This window comes from Solanum tuberosum, unplaced genomic scaffold (assembly GCF_000226075.1).
Source record: "Solanum tuberosum cultivar DM 1-3 516 R44 unplaced genomic scaffold, SolTub_3.0 scf00608, whole genome shotgun sequence".
NCBI classification, from domain to species: domain Eukaryota; kingdom Viridiplantae; phylum Streptophyta; class Magnoliopsida; order Solanales; family Solanaceae; genus Solanum; species Solanum tuberosum.
Window position 1 is genome coordinate 86,114 of NW_006239558.1, and position 21,812 is coordinate 107,925.

Here is a 21,812-nt window from a genome sequence, read left to right on the forward strand (position 1 = left end):
CAAAATGCCTATATTTTTTTTCAAACTTTTTTATTTTAGCGCTCTAACTTTACAAAGTACTGGTCATGAGATTAATTCAAATTAATAAGATATTACATTAAAAATTTATTTACCAATATGATGATTTGAGTAGATTAAGTCAAAATTCTAAAATATCATCTAATACAAAGACTAGACATATTTTTTTCTTTTAATCTAAATTCTATATTATTTTAATCTAAGTTCATTATTATTTATTAATTTATTTTTTGGGCAAACGTTTCATTAGCCTCACTAATTCAAACTTTAAAACTCAATTATCAGTTACCAAAATCTTAGGAGTCCATCCCTATTTGTATGAACTTGTTAAAACTTTTCAAATAAACTTGATCATTACCTTCTTGAAAATACCTTCATAAGCTCAAGCTTTGTTCTTGCTATACTATGTCTAACCAAAAGAAAAACCAAAACCAAAATCCAAGTAAAAACCAAAATGCAAACCAAAACCAGAACAAAAACCAATATCTAAATCAAAACCATAATTCATATCCATTAGAAAATGAGGATTTTAATCTAAAGGAGACAAAACCAACTCTTGGTGGTGGAAGAGTTACTGCAAATGACAGACTTGGCACAGCATTTGATCTTGTTGAGCAAATGCATTACTTATATGTAAGGGTAGTCAAGGCAAAGGACATACCTTTTAAAAAAGATGGCAATAGCAATCCTCATCCTTTTGTTGAAGTGCAACTTGGGAATTTAAAGGGTCTAACTTTTCACTTTGAACACAAGTCTAGTCCTGAGTGGAGCCAAGTGTTTGTCGTGTTGAAGGACCGGATTCAATCAAGAGTTCTTGAAGTTTGCTTGAAGGATAAATCAAGAATTGGTGATAGTGATGATGCTTTGATTGGAAAAGTAAATTTTGAGATCAATGAGGTTCCGAAAAGGGTACCTCCAGATAGTCCTTTGGCACCTCAATGGTACTGGATGGAGAATAGGAAAGGGGAAAAAGTGAAAGGAGAGTTGATGTTGGCTGTTTGGATAGGGACACAAGCTGATGAGGCATTTCAAGAAGCTTTACATCTAGATGCCACAGCAGTGAATGGTGACGGTGTTGCGAATATAAAATCTAAGGTTTATTTATCACCTAGACTTTGGTATCTGAGAGTTAATGTGATAGAAGCTCAAGAATTGCAGATAGGCAACAAGAACAGGCTGCAACCGGAGATTTACGCGAGGATTACACTAGGAAATGTGGTTTTAAGGACTAAGAATTCTTTGAGTAAGAATGTTTGCCCATCATGGAATGAAGATTTGATGTTTGTAGTTGCAGAACCTTTTGAGGATCAGTTGGTTTTGAGTGTGGAAGATAAGGTGGCACCAAACAAGGATGAATTGCTGGGGAAGTGTGTCATATCTTTACAAGATGTAGAAAAAAGGGTTGATTTTAGTACTCCAATTAGTAAGTGGTATGGTCTTGAGAAGGAGGTTGTGTCTGAGGGTGGCAACAGCAAAGTTTCTAAACTAAACAGCAAGGTTCATTTGAGGTTATCTTTTGATGGTGGATATCATGTTCTTGATGAATTAACACATTATAGTAGTGATCTCAAGGCAACATCCAAGGAGTTGTGGAAACCAAGTATTGGGGTTTTAGAACTTGGAATCTTGAATGCTCAAGGTTTATCACCAATGAAGAACAGAGATGGCCGCGGAATAACAGATCCTTATTGTGTGGCGAAATATGGTCAGAAATGGATTAGGACAAGAACAATTATCAACAGTTTCAATCCCAATTGGAATGAACAATACACTTGGGAGGTGTTTGATCCTTGCACCGTGATCACGATAGGAGTGTTTGATAATTGTCATTTGCAAGGTGAAGATAAAAATGACAAAGCCAAGGATTCAAAAATTGGGAAGGTAAGGATTAGACTCTCCACACTTGAGACTAATAGAGTTTACACTCATTCATATCCTCTCATAGTGTTGACACCAGCAGGGGTGAAGAAGATGGGTGAAATTCAACTGGCTGTGAGATTTTCTTGTTCATCTTTATTCAACATGTTGGCTATGTACTCTCAACCCTTATTACCAACTCTTCATTACCTTCATCCGCTGACTTATTACCAGATCGATAACCTAAGGCACCAGGCTACACAAATTGTTGCCACGAGGCTAAGTCGTGCAGAGCCACCATTGAGAAGAGAATTGGTGGAGTACATGCTTGATGTGGGCTCAAACACGTGGAGCATAAGAAGATGCAAAGCCAACTATGTTAGAATAGCTGGGATCCTAACAGGCCTAATTGCAATTTGCAAATGGTTCAATGGGATTTGCACTTGGAAGAACCCTTTCACAACTGTGCTAGTGCACATCATATTCTTCCTATTCGTGTGCTTCCCGAGGCTGATCTTAAGCAGCATGTTCGTCGTTGTTTTCTTCATTGGTACATGGAACTACAGAATGAGGCCTAGAAAGCCACCACATATGGACATCAAGTTGTCACAAGCTGAAAGAGTACCTTGGGATGAATTGGATGAGGAGTTTGACACTTTCCCAACGTCTCGAAACAATGATGCTGTGAGAATGAGGTATGACAGATTAAGAAGCATTGGATCAAGAATGCAAGCTGTTGCAGGGGATTTAGCTAATCAAGGGGAAAGATTCTATAACTTGTTAACTTGGAGAGATCCAAGAGCTACTGCTCTATTTCTTATCTTCTGTTTGGTTGCATCAGTAGTGTTATATGTCACTCCTTTTACAGTTTTAGTGAGTCTTATGGGATTCTATACAATGAGGCATCCAAAATTCAGAGAGAAACTCCCTTCTGTGCCCTTAAGTTTCTTCAGAAGACTGCCTGCAAAAACAGACAGCTTGTTGTGAGGATATGAATTTGTAGCCATGCTGAATTTGGTGTTGGATAAGGCTGCGTACAATAAATCCTCGTGGTTTGGCCCTTTCACTGGACCCGTGGGAGCTTTAGTGCATCGGGCTGAATTTGGTGTTGGACTTTGAAAGCTACTTCCCTTTATTTAATTGGTTTATTTTTTGTTGTTTAGGTCAGATTGTGGGAGCATTTACATTCTGTTCATTAGTGAATGGACTGTTTGAGTCAATCTTTTACTAATATAATTCTTTTTCCATGCATTTTGTCTAAGACTTCTGCAACATCAATATAACCAGTGAAATCTCACTAGTGAGGTTTGAAAATGGTAGAATATGCAAATCGTATCACTAACTACCTCGAGATGGTAGAGCGACTGTTTTAGTATTTCAACCTTTTAATGTTTGTTTTTTCTGCATTGAAAGTGCTCATAGAACAATAGGGACAAGCTGGGAGAGCATAGAATTGCTATAGTTTCTTTAATTTAGAGGATTCATTATATTAAAGGAAGTAACTAATAAGCCATCAAAAGGGAAATTGTGGTTTCTATTTTTCTGTTTTTTTTGGGTAATCCTTGATGAAAAAATATTAGTGTTATAGCTGAAAAAGATATAAGAACTATATTTGCTAATTATTTGATCAAAAGAATTAAATATATAGTATTTATTAGTTTTAATAGCAGCATTTCATTTGCTCTTATTTTTTGTCACAATATAACTAAGTGCCAACATTCAAAAATTCAATTTTGTAGAATAAAATTGTCTTTATCACCATTATAATAATTAGTACTACTATTCTTTAATTCTTTTTTTTCCCCGTTGGTAAAACTGTGAGTGAAAAACAAAAAATAGAAAACAGTGAGTAACTTTCTTCCTCTTCTCATGTTTTTCTTGGGTTTTATATTATTTATTATTTTTTGTTAGTTTATGTGCTTCTAATTTATATTAGAAAAATAACTTGTTAAATCATGCAAAAACATCTTTTTCAGTCAAATATTTTATCCTTAACATGCCTCAAGCTACAATTTTCTTTTATAATTTGCAAAATTTATGTCTAATATATCGATAATCCTTTAAATTTGTTTTTTTTTTTAAATGGAGAGAATGTTTGTCTACGCAAAGAGTTATAAGAAGAAATTATTTTCTTAACAAATCGTAAATTATAAAAAATATTAAATATAGCATATTGGCGAAACAAAAATACTTTATATAGTACGGGGCAGCCATTTATTAATTTGCTTATAAAAGGCGAGTCGTTTCTAAAACTCTTGTCTTGTGTAGTATTTTTTTCTTAAACCCTAAACCCTAGCTGTCTCAGTAATTGTTTCATACACAGCAGCAAGAAGATGGAAGAAGAAAAGCCAAAGGCTATGTCACGGCCTCATTTGGTGGCAGAGAAAGATTACTCAGCTTTGAAAGAGCTATTCAGTCATCATATTGAATCTTTTGATTATATGGTCGATAATGGACTTGAAACCATGCTCTTGAATATCAAGCCTATTGAAATTGTTGATTCCTTTTCCTCCCTCAAGCTAAGAAATATCCTTTTCTTGGGGTTTTATTCTTGCTTGTGTTAATCCGTTGCTAGTTCCTTTTTATTTTTCCTGAACAAAACTGAAAATTCAATTCTTCATTAAAGATTCGATTTTTAGGTATGCATATTTATTGAATTTCTGACTATTTTGTTGCTGCTATGAGTTGATTTTTACTCTGTTTGTGGAACGTCATCATTGCACACGTTTGAGGTTGCCTTAGCTGTGTTTTTAATTAGTATAGGAATGCTGTGGATGCTTCTCTTATTAAGTGTTTTTTTTGTCTTATCTTCAATATTAAGTTCCATCATCTATTTAATAATTTTTCTTAACCTGAGAATACTCTGGTTCGGCAAACCTGAATTATTTCCACCTCAAAAAGAACGCGCTTCCAAGACCATGCATGATGCTTTATATCCTTTTGAGGTACAAATTTATGTTCATGTGTAGTTCTGTTAGTGGATATACAGACCTGCAGCTAATCTATGGTATATTGCGTGTGTGAAACAGTGTAGACAAGCTAAACTTTCATATACAGGAAAGTTTTTGGTGGATATCTGTTTCCAGTATGGTGATGGAGCTGTAATCCGGGAGAAATTTAATTTTGGACAGTTCCCTATCATGTTGAAGGTGAGTTTTATATTTCCCCAAGTTTCAGCTAATTTCTGCTGAAAATGTTGCAAGTTGAGAAAAAGAAAATAGACATGATGGGATAGTTACAAAAAACAAATCCGATGATGCACCCCTTAAAAGTGATTCTGATCATTACATGTGTTTTAAGCCAACTTCTATAAGTCACAGATGTTTAAAAAGTAAGCTCTTAATCGTAGAACCACCAATACAAAATGTGTTGCCTCCTTTTTTTCCTTTTTAATGACAGTACTATTGTTAATGCTTGTATGACCTTATTTGTTCATTTTTCTTCTTTTAGTCAAAGCTATGTCACTTGAGAGGTGCTGATGACTCCAGAAAGTTAATTGCTTACAAGGAAGAGCCATCAGAAATGGGCGGGTGAGAGCTGAAATTCTAATGATCAATCTCTTTATCCCAACTCTATTCAGCTCCTTTTCTCTGCTAGTTTTGGGTGTCCTGCCTTTTTCCATTAGGAATTCTAGAACTTGTGAAGAATCTGTCATATTTTTGTAACTCAGAAATATTTGTTGGGTGTGTTCACAGATATTTCATTCTTAAAGGGCTTGAGAGAGTTATTCGTCTTATAATTTTGCCAAAGCGAAACTATGTGAGTCTTCCTTGCTTATTTGTTCTCCATCTATGACAAAGTTTTGACACTTCTATCATTTACACTTGTTTCTCTATATTATGTTTTACTCCACTGGAATATTCTTTTCATGTGATTCATTGGTTTCATTTAACATTTTATTATAGCCAACGAGTATGGCACGGAATTCATTTCGTGATAGGCGAGAAGGATATTCTGATAAAGCTGTTGTTATAAGGTTCTTTCTCCACACTCTTACTTGATGAGTTGTTCATGTAGCAAGTTGCGTTTGGTTCTGCTTTGGTGCTTGTTTATGAAGAGATGCTATCTTGCTTGTGATAGTTCCTGAAGACTGTGTCTTACATGTCTGCCGAAATAAATATCGTCTCTGAATAAGGGTATTCTCAAGAACATTGTGTACTAGAATTTTTTTTAGAGATCCTCGTGCTGAAAAATATCATAAAAAAGAAAGCAAGCAATGTGCTATGATTAACGCCAGTAAGACATCTGAAAACAGATAACACTTTCTAGCTTTTTAAAACATCAAGTAAAATAACTGTGAAGGCTGAAGGAAGGGGTGGGAGAATGAAGAGGTGAGATCCTATTCCGTCATGCTGATAGGGTTGGTTGAATTGCTAATCTTTCCTCTTCTGATAGGGTTCCAATGGTAACTACTTAAAGATTACATCTACAGTAATTGTTTTGATCTTGAGACTGCCTAAAATAATTCATCTAAAGGACAAAAAAGTACAAAACAATGTTTTACATTTATTGTGATCCAAGGAAAAGTTTGTCTAGGAGTTGTATATTTTACCAATAAACAATCAGTACACTTCAAATCTTTTATATATCAGTGAAAATTACTAAAGCTGATTTAAGGTTGCCTGATTGACCATATTGATTTTTCTGACTCAAGGGAGGAGAGAGTTTTGGATAAGGTTGATGCTTTCTGATACTTCTTTGCTATCTGCTATACAAGAAGAACCTTTGGCTTATTTAGTCAGCAAAAATAAATTAGGATGCAATAAATGTCAAAATGTTTTTCCCGTCTATTATATGATACTGCTTCAGTTCTTTATTTGTGGGGCTCACATGTGTTTTGGGGCAATACTAATCCATCTATTTGGACTTCAGATGTGTAAGGGAAGATCAATCTGCAGTCTCACTTAAATTGTATTATCTAAACAATGGAAGTGCAAGACTTGGATTCTGGTGAGGAACTAAAACTTAGCATGATTGAACTGTCTTCTTGTATGATGTCTGAGACATGCTTCTTGCTATCTGCTTGCAGGATACAAGGAAGGGAATACTTGCTCCCCGTTGGTATCATATTAAAGGTAAACTGGCATTCTCTAGTCTTGTTAGATTTGTCTTCGAGAGACTAGAATGTTTTGATTTATTGCAATATGTGAAACTTGCAATCAAATTTTACATTAAAAAGCTAAGCATTACATTTATAATTATCCTTTCAAGTAATGGAGAAGTATCTAGTAATGTTGAATTTTTGTTCATGGCAATTTGCCGAGTATGATCTGACATTCTGGTGATCATGTTCGAGATAAACTGGCTGGCATAGGAAATACAAACAAGGCTCTGCCAGTTGGTGATTCTGTTTTCACATTTCTCCAGGACCCCATTCCATATGCCTTTGGATTTGCTTTTAGCTCCCAAATGCATGCCTAGATAAGTAGCTGGAAGCTCCCCAACCTTTCCACCTAGTTTGCAGGCCAAGCTTTCTAACAAGCACATTGTTGACGAGATAAGGCTTTTCCCCCACTTTATGTGGAGATCAGAGACGGCTTCAAAAATGACAAAAATAATCCTCAGTATCGGGATTTGTTCTGCCTATGCTTCACAGAACACCAATGTATCATCTTCATATTGTAGATGAGTTATCTCCATATTACATAATTCTCCTGCTTGGAACCCTTTGATCCACCCCTTTCCCCTTGCTGTATTAATTAGGTTGCTCATCCCTTCCTTTGCTAAGATGAATAAAAGGGGGGAGAGAGGGTCCCCTTGCCTCAGGCCTCTTTGAGAAGAGAAGAATCCAATAGGTTCTCTATTGACAAGTAAAGAGAACTTAACAGTGCCAATACAGTGCTTCATCCATCTATCCCCAAAACCCGTTCTTTCCGGAATCTGGGTAAGAAAGTCATAAGCTTTCTGTATATCCAACTTGCATGCAATTCCTCGCTTCTAGCTCCTCTGTTTGGCCTCTATGCATTAATTGGCTATCAAAACAACATCCATGATCTGCCTTCCCTTAATAAATGCCATCTGCTGTCTATCCACTAGGCCTATGTATCACCATCTTGAGTTTTCTGCTAGAAGCTTTGCAATGATCCTGTACGCCCTCAATATGGCTAATGGGTTGGAGTCTTTTAATTCCTCAGCACCCACCTTCTTTTGGATCAAAGCTACAAAGGTTGCATTCAGACACTTTTCAAAGTGTCTTCATGGAAGTTCTGAATTGCTTCAACCAGGTCCCAGGTGATGATATCCTAACTTTGTTTGGGGTCTCCGCACCTCTGTTTCCTCATATAGGTTCTCATAAAGGCCACTATTTCCTTTTTGATCTCTTCTGGATCCTACTTTATTACCTCCCCCACTTTCAGCCTGTCTATTGTGTTAGCTCTCCTATGTGCATTTGCGGTTCTGTGGATATAAAGCATCATGCATAGTCTTGAAAGCGTGTTCCTTTTGAGATGGGAATAAATCAGGTTTGCCGAACCAGAGTATTCTCGGGTAAAGAGAAGTAATTATATATAGATTGAGGATAAGAAAAACAGTAATAAAAGATTTCTTACTGCATTTATCTGTCCCCAGGGTTGATCTTACTGCATCGCATGTGGTTTTAACACAAGTTTTTCCTTCGAAATCCGCATTTGGTTTGCATAGTAATTTGATCCAGCTATGCTTGTTCATTCTGCTAGATTTCTTACTGCATTTTATCTGTCCCCAGGCCCTTGTTGACACCACTGATCACGAGATATACGTCAATTTAACATGTTGCTACAATGAGGAATGTGACCGTGTAAAGGGATCTGTCGGCACCCAACTTGTCGGTGAAAGAGCAAAAATTATCCTGGATGAAGTTCAGGCCCTATCTCTTTTCACCCGAGCACAGTGCCTGCGACATATTGGTACTTGTTTTTATTTACTATCATGGTTAACTGTGATCTTATCACATGACTGTCAACTGCATATGATCAATCTTCCACTTTTCAGGGGAGCATTTCCAACCTGTTGTGATTGGAATGCAAAATGATAGTTACAAAACTGTAAGTGTTATCTTGGTTGTACTTGACATGATTTAGTTCTAGTAGTCAGAACAGACATCTTTGTCTAGAGATAATACCCTTACATCACATCCTCTCTCTCACTTGACAGGTTGCCGATGCTGTGCTTAGAGACTACATATTTGTCCATCTGGATAACAATCATGATAAATTTAATCTACTTATGTTAGTATTTTTTTCTCTGGCAAATTGTCTTGTGATTTTATGGTAACTCTTCCATCTACAGTTGTATGTTTTGGCTATTGATATATTGATACTCCTGCTTTATTTAGCTTTATGTTGCAGAAGCTTTTCTCTCTGATAGATCAGACTTCTGTCCTAGACAATCCAGACTCTCTGCAAAATCAAGAAGTTTTGCTGCCGGGTCACTTAATTACCATATATCTGAAGGTCCAAACTTTAAAATTACCTTTTTAAGGAATAATTTTTATGTGACATTGAATGTAATGCTTATATAGTAAGTGCCTCATAGAAATGTGTATTGTCATTCTTCTTTGTGCTAAAAGAACCTTATATCCCGGATCAATTAAGTGGAGAGTTAAGTGATCATTCAATCAATCAACTACACCTAGTTGGCTATTGCTTTATGAACCATCTGTATCAATCATGCTCTATTCAAGCCCATCGCAGTCCAGTATAGAGTACGTTTTTTAAGTGGAGTGTTAGGCATCATCCAAGTGCTAAAGTTGTCTCTGACTTCTTATGGTTGCAGTACATGATATGAATGAATGTTTTCTTTTGGTTTCACAAGGCAAAAAAGAACGGGTGATGTTTTTAAGGACAATTGGCCACTCTCAACTGTATTAGGTTCTGTAGTAACCGTTTGCACTTCGGTGTTACATGGGAATATCAAAGAAATGGATGGGTACTTATAACTTTTGAGCTCCTTGGAGCTATACAGTTAGACGTCTCTTCCTTAGTAATCTTCACCTGATTAACAGAGTACTTTAAGGATCTTCTATTGCATTCTTAATTAGCAAGAGACTTATTGCGAATATTCTATTCCTGTTTGGCACATATTGGGTCATGCCTCTACTTACAGGACTGCATTACATCATGGTCTAGTTTGAAGATAGGAAAGAAGATACCAAATTCTGTTCGTGAGTCTCAATTTTAATGCTTCTTGTATCTTATTTATAAAGAAGGGGATCTGAAAATTGGTACAGTTCATGAACTTCTTAAATTTCCACTTGATTAATTTTTTGATCCTTTCACACTTTCTACTTTGATTTTTACTTTGCTTCTTCTTTCATTCCACTTTCTTGGTGCTTTTATTTCCACTATTCATTCGCTTTTATCAGAAAAACATGAGGATGAGGATTGATTGTTACATTCGCTGGACATTTATGAAATCAGTTGCAGAAGCTTATGAAAATGTCTTAACTTGTTCAAGTTCTTATATGCTCAAAAAGTAATGTTATTTAAGTATGAATATGTTAATCTGATTGTGTATGTTAAAATATATCTATAAAATAGTCTAAAATAGTTGTCACCTGAATCTTTCAATATGTTGTTTTTTGAATTTGAGTTTATAATTTATATGAGTTGTGATATATACCATGTAGTAGTTGACCAGTTTCAGATTAATTCTAGTTGATTTTATGTTATAATTCGTAAAGCGAGGAAGAAAGTGTTTGTTAAGTGCAGAATCACAGAGAGGCTACCTCAAACAGAAGAATGCAATATTTTTCAAGAGACGGAAGGCCTCTTTATTGAGTATTCCTACATATTGCATGTCCCTATTCAATTCACCTACCATTGTTATTAGGGAAGCTGGAAAGGTTGCAAAGAAGCTTTCTTTGGCATGCGATGGACAGGGCAAAGAAATTCCACCCTGTTCATTGGGAAACTGGGACAGCTCCTAAACAGTGTGGAGGGCTTGGGGTTAAAAGCGTGAAGGTTAAAAGATTTAGGTAAATGATTGTGTGGAGATTTGGAGTGGAGGGAGAAGCTTTATGGAGAGGGTTGATGGTGTACAAATTTAGAGTAATGGAGGGGGATGGAGAACCAATGTGATTACTATGCCTTTCGTCTATGGTGTGTGGAGGAATATAATGAAGGGATGATAACATTGTAATGAAAACATTGCTTTGAAAGTTGGGGTTGAGAATAGAGTTAGTTTTTGGGGGATAAAATGGTCAAGGATGAGTTCCTGGTATTGTCTAGAGCTTCTTGCCAATAGGAATTGTCTGTTCAGCAAGCTAGGGGACACAAGGGGATGAAACTTTTTGGGATCTGAGGTTCATGAGCAATTTCCAGGATTGGGAGGTGATCGAGATTTAGAGATTTCTTACTTTACTTCACATACAATGCCAACCAATTGACAGACTCGATGCTTTAAGTTGGGAAATAACAAAGTATTCTCTGTCAGTCCTTCTATGAGAAGCGTCTGGTTAGGGCAGAGGATAGTTTCCCATATGAATCAGTCTTGATACCTAAGGTGCCGAGGAAGGTGTGCTTCACGTGGAATAGAGGGGTGATGCTGACGGCGAAGAATATTAGGAAGAGAGAAAGGCTGATTGCCAAAGCTGGTGTATCTTGTGTAAGGAGGTAGGTGAGGACATGGATCATATGCTATTGCACTGCAAAATAGCCTCGAGGTTATGGTGGGATATATTTAGTTGGTTTGGAGTTTCTTGGACTATGCCAAAATCCGTGTTGGAGTTAATGTTTAGATGGAAGAGTGGAGCTAGGAGAAGAGGCACAAAGCTTGGGATGTTACTCTTGCTTTTTTTAATTTAGATCATTTGGAAAGAGAAGTATGTGAGCTTTTGAAGGGGTGGAGATGAGCTTTGATTAATTGAGGAGTAGTCTCCGATATTTTCTTTTGGTGCACCCATATAGTTCCTGTTTGCATAGAGAATTGAGTGTCTTCGGGAGAGAACCACATTTTGTAGATCTCTCCTTTTTGGTGTACCTCTTGTATAGAGCCATATGACTTGTTATTGTCAATAAAATATTTTACTTGGATTTAAAAAAAAATAAATATATTAAGCGACCTTCTAATTCTGTTATCAAACACGTCTAATGTCTTTCTCACCTGATATATTCAATTTTATATGTTTAGTTTTGTTATCAAGCAGCCTTTACAGCTCCACACCATTAATGAATTAGAAGGTCTGTGTTATCCATATGAGATTGCTATCTGCTTGGTTTTTGCACTGTTTTGTCTTGACGTTCTCTAACACATCTACAGGAAAAGCTACAAGATTGGCTGCTTAAATTACAACGGTCACTTCAGGAAGAAACTGATGGTGAAAAAAAGAAGTTTGAGCTAAGTAGCTGTATGTTCAATCAACCTATTTCATCTATCTTAGTTTGTACCACTTTCATAGATAGCTGTTCGTGGCTATGCTACACCATTGTATGGTGTGGGCGCCACCCACAACATTTGACTGGGTGTGGTCACACTAGTAAGAAGTAATTAATGTTCTGTTCCAAACCAATTCGTTTCTGGTAGTGAGATTTTCAGTTATCCTCTTCATTTTTTAATTTCATCTCTCAGGAAAATCTTCCTTTGTCCTTTTTTTTTTTTGTTGACTCCTAGTTTTACAATCTGTTAAAAATTTTGCTCGTCTTATCTGTTTGCTAGTTAGAGTCACAGGGGCATAAGAGATTTACCAAGAGCCTGTTTGGATTGGCTTTTGACTTATAAGCCACAAGTAAGCCAGAAGTCATAAGTTAGAAATTCTAACTTATGGCTTGTCTTATTTTAATCATTTTAGCTTAAAACCAAGTGCTTATAAGCACTTCTTTAATTTTATCCGAACACTCCAAAAGTGCTTAAAAGTTATTTTGGCTTAAAAGTTAAAATAAGACAATCCAAGCAGGCTCTAAGAAGCTCCAAGTTTACATGCTTTTCTGTTAGTTTAATGGTGCTGATAGACGTACTAAAGTTCAGAAGATTTGGGCTTTCATTTTCTTTTTCTTTTAATCATCTCAGTTTTTACATAGATCAAATCCGGGCATATTGGATTCTAGAACTTGGTTAGAATTTTGAGTAGACTTCATCTGCTTTTATGGCATATTGCAGTGACAGACGTCAAGAAGGCTATTGAAAAAAATGCTCCCAAACAGATTGGCTTGGCTATTGAGAGCATGTTGAAGACTGGGAGATTGGCTACACAATCAGGTCTTGATTTGCAGCAGGTATTTAGTTGTGCAGCTTTTATGTGAAGCACCACTAACTCTTTTTTTTTTTTTTTCTTTTGACAAGGTAACAGACAAGCACCAATAATTCTTTATTGAAAAACAACTGTGAATCCCAGTAACTAGGAAATTTACATTGCAACAGATGTGTCTTCGTTCCAGTCTTTTTCTTGTTCTTTGTATGGCAAATTTCAAACTTCTTTATCTTATGAAAGGAAAACTAAATTAGCATTCTCTATTTCATCTGATAACCACCATAGGATGTCATATAGGAGGGTAGGCCTATCAAATTAAATAAAAAAGACAGCATACAAGAATACTAACAGAAATTGAACAGTTAATAATAGGAAGAAGGTTCTCAAGGAGGGAAAAGCTAATTACTATTATCAGTTTTTTTTTAAAAAAGGGAAGAAAAAGCCAAACTAAACTGACAGAAAATGGAAAAAAATTCAATTGAATTACGTCTGAAAATTCTGTCTTCTTCTGCCCCAAAGTTAACATACATACAGTGTTGGATGGAAATACTTGACAAAAAATAATACTCAAGTGCATTATTGAAGAAGCTCTGCACCAAGTAGCTTGGAGTACCATTTCCTCCAGGACTCTGGTCAGTGGCAAGAGCACAGCTGATTAGGCGATGAGTTTGAACCATGCCACAAACAAAATCCTTGTATTTAAGTGGAGAAGGGTAGAGGGCGGGCTCATTATCCACGGAGTTTCGACCGTGCACCATTAACACTCCGGGATTTCTCGGTTATGAAAATGAAAGGTAGATTGGAGTACCATAGCGAGCAAGAAGAATGTGTGCTTAAAGATATTTGATTTCTAGTGGTTTTCTATGTGTCTTTGTAAATCTTTACCCAACAGCTTATGAGAGTAGGGGTTTTATCTTTCATATCAGTGGCAAAATTGTCTTTTCCCTTCATGATAAATAACAGGGTTTATTATTGAGCGTCTTTTTTTTCACTTAAAAAGAACTGTATTCTAATTGCACCAAAATAATAATTAGTATAAGTGTGCAAACAGATTCGCTGTGAATGTGCGATTCAGGGTTAAACTTTTGGCAGTGAATCAATATCGGTTCGTAATGCAACTTCCGCACGTGGAGCTATTCAAGAGGAATCCCTGCACCTCAATTTCTTGTCCATAGCTCATAGTTAGACTGAGATGAAGGCCCTCTCTGTGAATCTGTTATTCATGTTGTAGTTCAAATGATTGACAACAGAGGGGTTTGATAGGATTCTCTTCTTTCCTCGAGGGTTATTGGCATTGGATAGAATAAGAAGCAACAACTTGCAGGTGTTTGTGAAACATCGAGTAGGTTCTCTTTTTTTTATGGGGTGGGGGGTGGGGGAGTGTAAAGGTGGGTACAACAACAACATATCCAGTGTAATTCCGCAAGTGAGATTCGAGGAGGTTAGAGTGTACGCAGACCTACACATACCTTGTGGAGGTAGTGAGTATAAAAGTGAGTGACTACATGAAATACATAGATGGATAGCAGCTTTGTGTTGGATAATCTGATTAACTGTAAGAGAAATTTAACTCCATTTTCAATTGCTTCTGCTAGTACCTCTAGCAGGTTCTTCCCATTTTAGAGGAAGTGAATTGTCGTAATTAATGATGGTTGTTACGAAAAAAGTTGTATGAAAAAGATAATTCTTGTTGCAGAAGATAGCACAGCTCGTACAGAATGGAGGTTAATTTTGGCTTCTCTGATATTAGACTTATTTACATTATTTTATGGAAAGTGGACCTTTGCAATCATCTACTCATGAGTATCTTGACTTGGTTGTTTTTTGGTTAGAGAGCTGGAATGACTGTCCAGGCAGAAAAGTTAAATTTCCTCCGTTTTCTTTCACATTTTCGTGCGGTTCATCGAGGTGCCTCATTTGCTGGTCTTCGTACTACAAGTGTGCGGAAGTTGTTACCTGAGTATGTTGTCTTTTTATCTGTGAGCCAATTGCTTTATTTTCATGAAAAATCACTTGAGTTTCCATTCATATTTTCCTGGTCCACCATTTTTCAGATCTTGGGGTTTCCTTTGTCCTGTTCACACACCTGATGGGGAGCCATGTGGGTTGCTTAATCATATGACTGCATCTTGCCGTAAGTTACTTTTTTTCTCTCTATAATATCAGTTGTATACACCAACCTAAATTTGTGTATTTTCCTTATCCTTTTTCTGTTATGGAATGTCGCTTTTGCTCCCATTGTCCAAGGAACATTTTTATTCTTGGCCAGTTTGAGAATTGACAGTGTTCCTTATGTTCTGCGTTCACAATAAATTTTCTCCCCATCATATTGATTCTGCCAGAGGTGAAATCCAGTCACCATTTTTTGGCAAGAGTCATACAAACTGGTACTTTCAGGGGTGAAGTTAACATTTATATCACAAACGTTTATATATTGCTACATACATTGCTCCAATAGCCTATTATTTGCTGCACATATCTCTAACTCCCTGCATCATATTCACATCACTGATTAAACAACTCATATCACACAGGAAATGTGAGGTCCTGTTCTAGTTGTGGTTCACATTGTGTCTTTGTTATTTATTAGTCAAATATTGAATTTTTGCACTAAATGCATTCATATTTATGGTTGTAAGTCCTAATCCTATTGCCGTTGATTAGTTTTGTTCACTTCATTTATAATACACAGTACAATATTAGCTCCCTTCACTTCAATACAATCATTCTGTCACCAGGCATAACCTCATACTATGATTCAAAGGGGAATGTTAAAGACTTCTTCAAAATGCGGATGTCCATATTGAATGTGCTGATTGCAATTGGAATGACACCACCATCACCAAAGCTTGTGCAAGGTGGTCCTCCTGAATTGCTGTCTGTCCTACTGGATGGTCGTATTGCGGGCTATATACCATCGGATTTAATTGAAAAAGCTGTTACCCACTTGCGGAGACTGAAATTGTCATCAACATCATCGGTTTGTTTCTGATCGACTTCTTTTAGCCAAAGATCTTTTGCTTAGCGACTTATTATGCACCTACTGCACTGTAGATTCCAGTTGATTTGGAGGTTGGATACATCCCTTTGAGCATGAATGGAGCATATCCAGGTCTATATCTGTTCACATCTCCTTCTAGGTTTGTTCGTCCTGTAAGAAACATCTCTGCACCTGCTGAAGAGGGCAATGATCTTGAACTCGTTGGACCCTTTGAACAGGTGGGTTCTGCATTTCTTGATTTTTCCTTTTATAAATTTTCATCTTCTTTTATCAACAAACATGGACTTGATGAGCTTTTTTACTAATGAGAACCTCCAATATAATGATTGCTAGGTTGTGTATTTGTAATGTGCAGGTGTATATGGAGATAAGCTGCCCGGATGGTGGAGATGGAGGAAGGAAAACCTTATTCCCTGCCACACATCGAGAAATTCATCCAACTAATATTTTGAGTGTTGTTGGCAATCTTACACCTTGGTCTGATCATAATCAGAGTCCACGTAATATGTATCAGTGTCAGGTATTGAGTTAACTTTGAAATGATCTGTGGATAATGTTATATGGACTGCTGAGGCTCAATACATTATTGTATCTCATGTTTCATCTATTGTGCAGATGGGTAAACAAACAATGGGTTTCTCCTCACAAGCATTAAATTGTCGTGCTGATCAAAAGTTATATCACCTTCAGGTCTGGTTATTATTTGCAATTCGATGCGTTCATGAGTTAGTTGTTGCCAGCCCCCAAGTTGAGTTCAATGGCATCCTATTTTAAAAGAGTTTTTGAAGTGCGTTGTTGATTTATATTGAGAATTCGGTGCTTGGGCCAGCACTTTTGTGTAGTTTTTCTTGTGGAAGGGATGTTGAGGCAGAAAGGCAAGAGATGTATGGGATTAGTTAAAGGGATTGCAACATACTGTTTCCATACAGCAGTTTACAGTGAATAGAGGAAATAATGAAAGCATGAATGGATTATGGTGTTGTAGCTATGCTATGTATTATGTTATATTTAAAATTGATGCTCATGTTCTTGCTGTTTCAGTGACCAAGGATGTTTGCTACAGTGACCTGATTTTTTTTATGTGTTATGCATCTTGGTATTATTTATTTTTATCTTGTGAAAATGCGTAGCAAGCAAGCATTCAGCTGAAAGATTCTTTGGGACAGTGGGTAAGGTGGATCATCTTCGAATAGGATAGTTTTATGAGACTACCAGTCAGAGCATGTTTAACATATTCAATAAAACATTCTTTATGGTGTTGTTTTTGCTGTTGTTGGATTACCTGTGGGTATACTAGGTTCAGATGCTACTGGTTCACATTTTTTTTTATGTCATTTCCTTGTAACAGCTGTAATTGTTCAGACTTAAGAACTTATGTTGATAATTTTCTTGCTTTTGAGATATTATTTTCTCCTGTCTGATCCTTTTTTTTTTTTTTTGGGATATTGGATCTTTCAGACTCCTCAAACCCCAATTGTACGCACAAAAGCTTATGAGAAGTACTGTGTTGATGACTATCCATTAGGAACAAATGCAATTGTGGCAGTTTTGGCTTATTCAGGGTAAGAGTTCTGTACCATGCCTTGTTTTTTTTTTCTGTCAGCGGAAACATAAAATACATACCTTCATGTTATGCAGATATGACATGGAGGACGCTATGGTCTTAAATAAATCATCTGTAGATCGTGGTATGTGTCATGGGCATATATACCAGGTAATATTTGACATCTTTTTGAACTTTGGTTTGATACAGAAACAATTTTTTTGTTCAACCTATCCCCCCCCCCCCCCCCCCCCCCCCCCCCCCCCCCCCCCCCCCCCCCCCCCCCCCCCCCCCCCCCCCCCCCCCCCCCCCCCCCCCCCCCCCCCCCCCCCCCCCCCCCCCCCCCCCCCCCCCCCCCCCCCCCCCCCCCCCCCCCCCCCCCCCCCCCCCCCCCCCCCCCCCCCCCCCCCCCCCCCCCCCCCCCCCCCCCCCCCCCCCCCCCCCCCCCCCCCCCCCCCCCCCCCCCCCCCCCCCCCCCCCCCCCCCCCCCCCCCCCCCCCCCCCCCCCCCCCCCCCCCCCCCCCCCCCCCCCCCCCCCCCCCCCCCCCCCCCCCCCCCCCCCCCCCCCCCCCCCCCCCCCCCCCCCCCCCCCCCCCCCCCCCCCCCCCCCCCCCCCCCCCCCCCCCCCCCCCCCCCCCCCCCCCCCCCCCCCCCCCCCCCCCCCCCCCCCCCCCCCCCCCCCCCCCCCCCCCCCCCCCCCCCCCCCCCCCCCCCCCCCCCCCCCCCCCCCCCCCCCCCCCCCCCCCCCCCCCCCCCCCCCCCCCCCCCCCCCCCCCCCCCCCCCGGAAATACAAATACAAAATACATCTTACTGAACTATGATATTTTCCTTTTGATACGACATTGATGGAGTTTTAAGTTTTTGAGTACCAATGATTTGTCTATGACACAAGTTTTCAGAAGGATGATTCTCATCAATTCAAAACCTTCTTTCTGAGACCACACACAACACCATGAACTTTGATGCTTGATGGTCTTTTTGTTTCTCTTCTTTAACGGAGGGTCGGAGAATGAAAACCAGATCTATCTCTGTTCTTTTTCCTAATTTGGGTTTTTGGATTCTTCTATAATTAATTCCTCCCTTGCTAAACTGCTTATCCTACTACTCTTTGTGGAGGGAGTTTTCTGATCTTTCATGTGGACGTCTTTTATTGACCAATATATGATCTTCTGATTTGCAGACAGAAACCATTGACTTGACTGAGCAAAGCGCCAAATCTGATCGTGCTCAGAGATTGTTTAGAAGAAGCAATTTGGATAAGTCGTCTCATCAGCTGATTGATACTGATGGTCTTCCATACGTGGGACAGGTAACAGGATATTTTTTTCCTATTTTTTTGGTGAGTCAAGTTGCACCTGAACCAACATGATCATTTGATTGCAGAGGATTAATCCCAATGAGCCATATTGTAGCATTTACAATGAAATAACCAGTCAGACAACTAGTATGAAGTTAAAGGGTTCGGAGCCTGTTGTTGTTGATTATGTTGCTGTCGATGTGAAAAATAAAACACATCTGCAGAAGGTGAGCAATTCCTAGATATATTTGACTCTGTTGTTACTTTTACTGGGTTTCTAATCCACTTTGCTGTTGTTATCCTCTTTGTTAGGATATATAAGTTGGTGTAATTCTTTCATCTTTTGCTTTCTATTTCTCTTGAACTCAATGTCAAGTTTTATTTAGCCTAGATGACTAATCAGTGAAGTCTCTGTTGTTTGCTATAAGATCTTCGTATTATTGCCTGGTCAATATCTCTCTTTATTTCATTGTATCAAGGTAATTTGATGTTTTCTTGAGTATTCATGTTCTTCAGGGGTTTTTGGTTCTATTTACTGTCTTTTCTGTCTTCTAAAGTATGGGATGATTCCTTTGATGCTGCACTTGTAGGTTTATTGTGCTTGTCAAATTTTGCAACTATATCAGTTTTTTTTTTGTTGTCGGTGTAATAACAGAAATTTTGGTAGTTCATGATGGACAATCCTCTCTTCGCTACAAAATTTACTCTGGTGTCATGACTTCAAAAAGCTTCAAATTTATCAACTTATTTTCATTTGTTCTGGGCAGGCGAATATACGTTTTAGGCGCTCCAGGAATCCTGTAATTGGTGATAAATTTAGCAGCCGACATGGGCAAAAGGGTGTTTGCTCTCAATTATGGCCTGATGTTGATATGCCCTTCTCAGCAGTTACAGGAATGAGGCCAGATCTTATTATTAATCCTCATGCTTTCCCTTCAAGGATGACGATTGCTATGCTGTTGGAGTCAATTGCTGCTAAGGTCTGTTTTCTCTTCTGCGGCTTATGGTGTTATTTATTTCAAGCAAAAGTATTTTGGTTACGAGATTGTAGCTCTCCAGACAATAATATATTCAAGTAGTTTTTGTGGTAGTTTATATTTGTTTATTGGGTGATGGCTTTATATGCTGAAGATATCTCTCGCTTATGGAATATATTGTTCATCTAGCTTGACATGGATGATCACAAGAACTTATATATATATGCTATCTTCGAACAGGGAGGTGCTTTACATGGGAAGTTTGTTGATGCAACGCCGTTCTCTAACACAATGAAGGAATCAGAATCGGAATCCAGTTCACTGGTGGATGACCTTGGTTCCATGTTAGCGGTTTGTGGCTTCAATCACCATGGTACGGAAGTACTATATAGTGGAGTATATGGGACAGAACTGACTTGTCTAATATTTATTGGACCTGTTTATTATCAGCGTCTGCGACACATGGTTTCTGATAAATTTCAGGTTAGTATCACCTAGATATTAGAGTGAATGATCCTGTCTATTCTTCCTGCCCGCTTTGACCCATTTATGCTGATTTATGTTTTCATCTAGTGTAGCAAACATTGACTCTGTTTGATGAATAGCTGTTTACATAACCATCTCCTGTGCTCGACTCTGATGTGAACTGTTAAGTTTGAAAATTGGAAGCTAAAACAAGAAAAGAACGCAATGTTCGTGCTCATCATTGACTTCCAAATGAAACCAAGATCAAGAAATGCTTCCACTACCTAGTTTTCCTTTCCTGCTTGAATAATTCATTTATTACTTTATTTATCCTTACGCACTCTGGGGTTGACAGATATCATGCTAATGGGTCTCTTTTTTCCCATTTAACCCCACCCACTCCCAAAAAGGAAACAGATTCAGTTCGATAATTGAACTTCCAAGTATTACTTTATATATCCTTATTCCTTGTCAGGTTAAATTCGGTACTGAATTTGGCTTGTATTGCTGTACAGGTCCGTTCTACTGGACAGGTAGACCATATCACTCGGCAGCCTATCAAAGGGAGAAAGCGTGGTGGAGGTGTCCGCTTTGGTGAAATGGAACGAGATTCACTCCTTGCTCATGGAGCAGCATATTTGCTGCATGATAGACTCCATACAAGCTCAGATCATCACATTGCAGATGTGTGCTCTGAATGTGGAAGTGTCCTAACATCATCTGTTATTCAGCCGCCAAAACGAGCAGTGCAAGTGATTTTGAAACAGCTACCTGCTAGAGAACCCAAAAAGGTTACTTGTGTTGCTTGTCGTTCAAGTAAAGGAATGGAGACTGTTGCAATGCCTTACGTGTTTAAATATTTAGCGGCTGAACTGGCAGCCATGAACATCAAGATGACCCTCAAACTAAGTAACGAGGCTGGAGCTTGATACACATTTCTGGCAGTTGGAATATTCTACTGCCTTGAAGCAAGCAGGGAGCTTGATTACCATTTCATCTGTACCTGTACTTTCTCAATGTGCAATATGTCCAAAAAGGGGTTTGCAGCATCAGATAACGGGATTCTGGCAACAGTGATTTGGTTTAGACATCGGAAGGCCAGTTTCCTAGTGGGCTACCAAGAAAGAAAGTGTGCTGCAAACAAGACCCGCTGCTTTTCATCTCATAATGCAGGAGGGGTCAAAATATAGAGATATCTCATCAGTAAGAATCCCGAGTTTTAAAGGTTTGCTGTCTGGCTCAAGAGGGTGCAACACCTTCCCTTATGATGATGGCCATGTGAAGTATAGACTAAAATATAGAACTGTGTTTTTTGCTTTATTTGTTATAGCTTTTTGTACATTGTGGGGGCTATATGGTAGGTATCATGGTTGAGGCTCTAGTGAAGGCAATGTTTTTGTTCTTCCCAGTATATACTTCTAATTCACTTTCATGAGATAAATTATTTTGGCCATACAGCAACTTGTATTTAAATTAAAGGCTATCTTCT

The 21,812-nt window shown here is 38.4% G+C and overlaps 2 protein-coding genes across 2 annotated transcripts; both read left to right on the plus strand.

Moving 5' to 3' along the window:
* Positions 1-423: 423 nt before the first annotated feature.
* LOC102584388 (protein QUIRKY-like) lies at positions 424-2,862 on the plus strand. The gene has a single exon (XM_006366450.1). The coding sequence runs from the start codon at positions 424-426 to the stop codon at positions 2,860-2,862; it is 2,439 nt and encodes an 812-aa protein (XP_006366512.1).
* Positions 2,863-4,117: 1,255 nt separating this feature from the next.
* On the plus strand, positions 4,118-21,778 carry LOC102579628 (DNA-directed RNA polymerase I subunit 2). Its single transcript, XM_006366436.2, has 27 exons — positions 4,118-4,401; positions 4,738-4,820; positions 4,905-5,024; positions 5,326-5,405; positions 5,571-5,634; positions 5,781-5,851; positions 6,748-6,825; positions 6,905-6,950; positions 8,579-8,759; positions 8,845-8,897; positions 9,007-9,080; positions 9,188-9,305; positions 12,112-12,199; positions 12,949-13,064; positions 14,872-14,999; positions 15,094-15,173; positions 15,778-16,019; positions 16,094-16,258; positions 16,396-16,560; positions 16,656-16,730; positions 17,499-17,602; positions 17,679-17,754; positions 18,765-18,893; positions 18,968-19,108; positions 19,649-19,861; positions 20,099-20,341; positions 20,839-21,778. Exons 1-27 carry the CDS (start codon positions 4,209-4,211, stop codon positions 21,250-21,252), a joined length of 3,540 nt encoding a protein of 1,179 aa, XP_006366498.1. The 5' UTR covers positions 4,118-4,208; the 3' UTR covers positions 21,253-21,778.
* The last annotated feature ends 34 nt before the right edge of the window (positions 21,779-21,812 follow it).